The 6,197-nt window shown below is 36.1% G+C and overlaps 1 protein-coding gene across 1 annotated transcript in view; it reads right to left on the bottom strand.

Annotated features, from left to right (window-relative positions):
- Nucleotides 1–6,197, bottom strand: part of ZNHIT6 (zinc finger, HIT-type containing 6) — a 102,679-nt gene that overhangs the window by 45,789 nt on the left and 50,693 nt on the right. The window contains exons 6-8 of the mRNA XM_006831074.1: nucleotides 3,432–3,500; nucleotides 2,678–2,758; nucleotides 1,046–1,123 (exon numbers count right to left, since the gene is read on the bottom strand). Of these exons, the coding sequence (XP_006831137.1) occupies nucleotides 1,046–1,123; nucleotides 2,678–2,758; nucleotides 3,432–3,500 (228 nt within the window). The remainder of the gene's footprint in view (nucleotides 1–1,045; nucleotides 1,124–2,677; nucleotides 2,759–3,431; nucleotides 3,501–6,197) is intronic.

Below are 6,197 nucleotides of genomic sequence, written 5' to 3'. Positions count from 1 at the left end.
TATGGTTTCAGGGGTCACTTTGACAAAGACACCACTGAAAATCTTCTTTAGACGAAGTCTTGCAATGGTCTTCTGCACCAGAAAACTCACCCCATTAATCCTTTGGATTCGTACTGCAAAGGCCAGGGAATGTTCATCTGGCACTTCCAAGCCATGAGGTTTCACTTCCAGTCGTCTGATGCGCACCCTGTCACGTTGCTGTCGCTGGGAATCAAGTAGGAACGATTCCAGTCGCTTAAACCTAAGACCTTTTCCTTTCTTCTGCTTTTTCCTTTCCAAAAGTGCCTGCTTTGCCTGGGTGGCTTTGAGAGCCTGATAAGCCTTCCTCTTTTTCAAGAGATTTTCTGGAACCAATGGAATCTTTTTTCTTAGCTCTTCCTCCGCCATCTTGCCAACGCTGCAGCTACTGCTCTCTTCAACACTTTTAAAAAAGTCTTGTGCAGCACATCTGCATAATGCAATACGCCGTTTGATTTCTTGACTGCTGCTTCCAAGAGTGTTGATAGCTGATCCAAGAAAACTGAAGTCTTTGACAACTTCAATCTTTTCTCCATTGATAAGAATGTTTTTTATTGGTCCAGTGGTGAGGAGTTTTGTTTTCTTTACACTGAGATGCAATCCATACCAAATTTCTTATGTAGGTCTTTCATAAAAGTGAAGTGCTATTACTGAGAACTTTTGAAAAGTGGGGATACCTATATTAAGTATGATTATTTTAGAATTGTAACTGAATGTCATTTTTAAAAGTCTAGGTTTTGCTGATAGTTTTGCTCATAGTGTAGTGGTTACAAATTGGGCTGTGAACCGCAAGGTGAGCAGTTAAAAACTACCAGCTGCTCCGCAGGAAAAAGATGAGGCGTCCTGCTCCCATAAAGATTAACAGCCTTGGAAACCCTGTGCAGCGTCGCTATGAGTCGGAACCGACTCCACAGCACATAACAACAACAACAACAATTAGCTTAATAGCTTAATCAAGTTACATAATTAATTATACTACAGAATTTAAAAATAATAATAAAGAAATGGAGAGAGGGAGCAGCTTTACCTTACTACATTTTGCTGTACACATTCAACCTTCATCAAAATTTGGATACCAGCCTGGGATCGAATGTATGCTTTCAACCTGAAATAAAAATATCATATAAACAAACTTGGTATTTTAATATACTTTAGGAGTGTCTTATGAATTCTATGTACTTTAAAAGCAGCTAATAAAACTTAAAATCCACCTAACCAAGAATAAGAAAGGGATAAAAGATATTTTGTACCCAAGATCTAAGTAAAAAATTACCTTTCTTCTATCTTTTCAAGTAAATAGCTTAACTTAAGGAACACCTACTTGAGTAAATTAATTTGACTATTTTGTTTTAAACTTTTTAATCCAATTTAGTGACAAATATCTTGCAAATACATAAAAAAAATTTATTGAAATATTGCCAAAATGTCTTACTACCAAGTATATGACTAATAACAGCAACTGGATTATCAATGATATGAAGGAAAAAAAGCTCAATTATAAGAGCAGTGGTTGATAGGGACATGGATCTGGTTCAGTTGGAGTTGATGTTGAATGGCGTTGAGTTGGTTCCAACTCATAACAAGTCTTATTGGGTTTATAAGGAGTGATTGGTGGGTTTGAACCACCAACCTGGTTAACAGTCCAGTGCTTATCCTACAGCACACCACATCTGGACTCCTCAGTTGGAGCGCTAATCTGAATTTAAAGAAGAATGAGATTCAACTAGAACTAGAACTAGGTCAGACATTTCAGAATCTACTTTACTCTAAATTTAAACACCAGGTTAGTCTGGAGCCAAACCACATATTCATAACCCAAACAGGTACCATCTGGTGAAAGAAATCAGCTGGATTCCTGCCTAGGACCGCTAATAACTCAAACTCATAATAACAGCTTCCTTTCCAAGGGTGCTGCCTGCCATGGGCTTCTGAAGGTTCTCTGTACACATCATCATTTCCTTCTAAACTTCATAACAGCTCTATCCAGTGGACATTCTCATGCTCATTTTATTGATGGAAAAAATTAAGGAGTGAAGTTAAGAAACCTTCTCCTGATAACATAGCTAAAAATGGGAAGAGCTAGCTATTTTAGCCCAGATATTTATGACTGAATCTTTCCATTATGCCATGTTAGCCACTGTTGTCCATGCTGTATTTCTAGACAGGAGGCAAAGTGTACTTTTACTAAGTTCTATAGACATGGGAAAAACAGACTTTCCTGTCTAGCAGTTACTTGGAAACTCTCAATTTTCACTTCAGGATCATTTGTTCAACTTGAAAGGCAATATAAGGGTAAAGAGTGCAGGCTCTGATGACAAATTACTTAGGTCTGAATCCTGACTTTCCCCACTTATTAGCTTTAAGACGTGACTTAACCACTTCAAAGCCTGGTTTCCCCATCTATGAAATGGGCATAATAATGAAAATCTATCTTTTGGGGGTATTGTGAGCATTAAATAAATTAATACAAGAAAGATGCTCCAAAATGAGCATTCAAGATGAGAAACCCTTGATTAAACTCCAAGGAAATGGGATAGAAAATAAATAAATGACACATCAGATTCTAATAAAACATCATGGCTTTACAAAATAAATATGCACAGTACTTGTACCGGAACGTTTTTAATAATTTCAGTTAAGTTACATTTTTGAAACATACCTTTGACGAATTACAGGATCAGACTTTTCAGGATCAATATAAGTTCTTAAGATTTCATTAATAGTTTTATTATCTGGTACTCTTTCCAGAAAAGAAAAGAGAAAGAAAGGAAAGAAAACCCACATTATTATTTATAATAGTTGACCTAAAGGTGTTAACTTAGAATTACTAAATCTTGTGGTTCTTTTTTTGTGTAAATAACTGAACACAGACCTTTTATTTTATTTCTTGGCAAAATACAACATCCTTTTAAGAAAAAATCACTTAGAAAAAGTTCAAAAAGACTTCTTGGACACACTTTAAAAAAATCTTAAGAACAACATTTTGAAAAGCTCCCTATAAATCAATTATAGAAATGCAAAGCCTCTGTTAACACACACCTGTGTTCAAACATGAACAAAGATGTGAGTTGCAGAAACCAAAAATCTTTAAAAGGTTTCAGATGATGCTAATTTCACTGAATGCTCAAATTTAGTCATTACAATTCATGCCAGATTAAAACTAAAATGACTTTCCCCTGAAAACAAAGTATTTTGTTTTCCAACTTTTCTGTTTTTACATTGTTTTTTAAATTATAAAGCTGTAAAAACAAAATTAAGACACTGTTTTGAAATAGTAATTTTTCTATTACTATTGGTGGTGGCTGTGTGCTGTTGAATCAGTTCTGACTATTAAAGTAATAACAAATCAGTTCCTAAAGAAAACAAACAAAAAAACTCAAATCAGTTCTTAATATACACTGATGACACTATACCTTTTTTCTATGTACACAGCTTGACTTTGAGGAAACAGGAGCTTCACATGCCAACAGAACTGTTGGTTTCTATGAAAGAAAATTATATTGTGAGTATCAAGGTAGATAATCAATATCTGAATGCAAACCAAATTTCTTAAATTTACATTTTGCAAATTCTAAAATTAGTCTCAGAATTTTACATCTTTTCTACAATGAGCTATTTTCGCTTTTCTAGGATTTTAGAAGCTATGTTTATGGAACAATACACTTGTAAGGATTTTTAAGAAGGGGAGAATCTGAAGTGATTCTGAGCATTAAGGACTTCATATTCCTGAATTAGAAGAAAATCTCCCATAGTTCAAAGGCTTTTGAGATTAGTTTCCTACTATTTAAGTTTATAAATAATTTTCCTCATTACTAAATACCATGAGCTGGTGTTTTTGCCTGATCAGGCTGGAAATTAGGTGAATGAAATATTGTCTGGTAGAGGTGCACCCACACTTCTGAGGCATGAGTACATATATATCCAGTAGCGAAACAATGGAAAACAAGTTGGTTGCTAAGCAGAATGCACTCTGAGATAGAGCCCTTGCTTTTAGGTCTAAACTGTGGCTTGATATAGAACCAACATTCACTGAATGTCTCATTTTAAAGAAATACCATATTGCACTTAACAATAGCAATAGTTAACAAATCAAAATTTGGTGATATCAGACACCATTATTTTTAAGTTAATGCTCAAAATATTTAATTCATTATAGACATGTACATTTTTTCACTACTCAATGGCTCCACACAAGTTTTCCTTACTTAAAACCAATTTCTAAAAATCTGCTAACAAGTTAATGGCCAACAGCATTTCTTCCAAGCAGTGGTCAGTTCTCTCCTTTAATCTATTCAGCAGCATGACTGAAAATTACAAAACAAACATTTATGTGATTTAATCAGACCTTTGGAAGAGGATACAGGCCATAAAATGAATTAAAATTCTCTCATTAAGGAAAAGTCATCACAGATCTATATATAGTACGTTTTTTGAATAAGGCAATTTCTGGAACTACACAGAAAAATATGCTTAATTATGTTTATATTGATATTGACACTTAAAAGCACATTTCTTTTCTTGTAAGAAAAATAGCCACTATCAGAGAAGCACGCTGAGGGTTAATGTGCTAGATTGCAAGGTTGGTTTGAACCACAAGATCAGTAGTAGTTCGAGTTCACCAGCTGCTACTTGGAAACCGTATACAGGGTCGCTATGAGTACGAACCAACTAGACATCACTTAATTAACAACATCAGAAAAACATGATCGACTAAGATTAAAGGAAGAACAAATATCAAACTTATGGTGAACCTTGGATGCAAGAATGGTGGAATCATTGATACCTTACAAAAAGGTATGGGGACCATGCCCAAAGAAATCAGTAGTTTACAAATGGATAATTTGTTTTCAGAAGGGACAACACAGACTTGAAGATGAAATCCACAAGAACATAACATCCAAATCAATTTGAAAGTTAACTATCTTACCCCAGCCCTAACTGAAGAGGTCCAATAATTTAAAAGCAGGAGCAACAGACGACACCAGAGTTATCTCAATTGGCTCAGTTTTCATAATTCTGAGCAAAAAATAAAAGTTGAGCAAACTTACTGCTTGGTAGGTGCTCTGATAGTTAAGGTTTAGTGTCAACCTGCCTAGGCCAGGATTCTCAGTGGTTTGGCAGTTGAGATGTCGTTATCCCCATGATTAGATCTAATCTAAACTCTATGATAAGATGTGCTATGAACAGCCAATCAGTTGACAGGATACTTCCTCGGGGTAATGGCCTGCTTTCAAAATATTAGATACTCAGGCAAAGCTTGCTTGTTCTCCATTGGGTCTGGATCTTGCATCTGGCTCAACCTCTGCCCTCTGGCTCTTTGGACATGAGCCAGTAACCTGCTCCATTACCTGCCAATGGAATCCTTCTCCATTATGACCATGTTCTTGCTTATTTCTCCAAAAAGGCAGGTTTTCAAGTGTTTCTATGGGAAATCATTAAACCTTGTAGTTCTGATTTAACTTTCTAATGGCTGATGTTTCCGAATCTTAAAAAATCTTACAAAGGCATCCATTTGTCTTCCGCCATCCATATAAAAGAGACTGCATTGACATGTTGAAATTCCCAGGACCCTCAGTTCTTTAGGGCTGGACTAGATGGCCAGAACATAACTTACAAAGAGGATCTTGAACTTGATGGCGCTTATGCTGAGAAATAAACTTTATATTTATTTTTATCTTTTAGTTTCATTTCTCTATAAACTTTTTGAAGTCCCCTTATTTATTTATTTTTACATAACAAGTTACCGAGACATATTGGATCGTTCATTTGTCGTCTTGTGGAATTTTGTTGTTAGGTTGTTAGCAAGGCTGTTAAGGTGCCATTGAATTGGTGACAACTCATAGTGACTTTATGCATAGCAGAACAAAACACTGCTCGATCCTGGGCCAACCTCACTATTGTTGCCATGCTTGAGCCCATTGATGCTGCCACTTGGCCAATCCATCTCATTGGGGGTCTTCCTCCTTTTCTCTGACCGTCCACCTTATTGTTGTTAGGTGCCATCAAGTCGGAACGGACTTATAGCGACCTTATGCACAGAACGAAACAATGTCCAATCCTGGACCAACCTCACTACTTGTTGCCACACTTGAGTCCATCCATGCTGCTATTGGCCAATCCATCTCATTGGGGGTCTTCCTCTTTTTCTCTGACCCTCCATCTTACCAAGCATGATATCC

This window comes from Chrysochloris asiatica, unplaced genomic scaffold (assembly GCF_000296735.1).
Source record: "Chrysochloris asiatica unplaced genomic scaffold, ChrAsi1.0 scaffold00002, whole genome shotgun sequence".
Classification (NCBI taxonomy): Eukaryota; Metazoa; Chordata; class Mammalia; order Afrosoricida; family Chrysochloridae; genus Chrysochloris; species Chrysochloris asiatica.
Note: the sequence above shows the minus strand (reverse complement) of the source record. Positions and strands in the feature narration are given on the sequence as shown.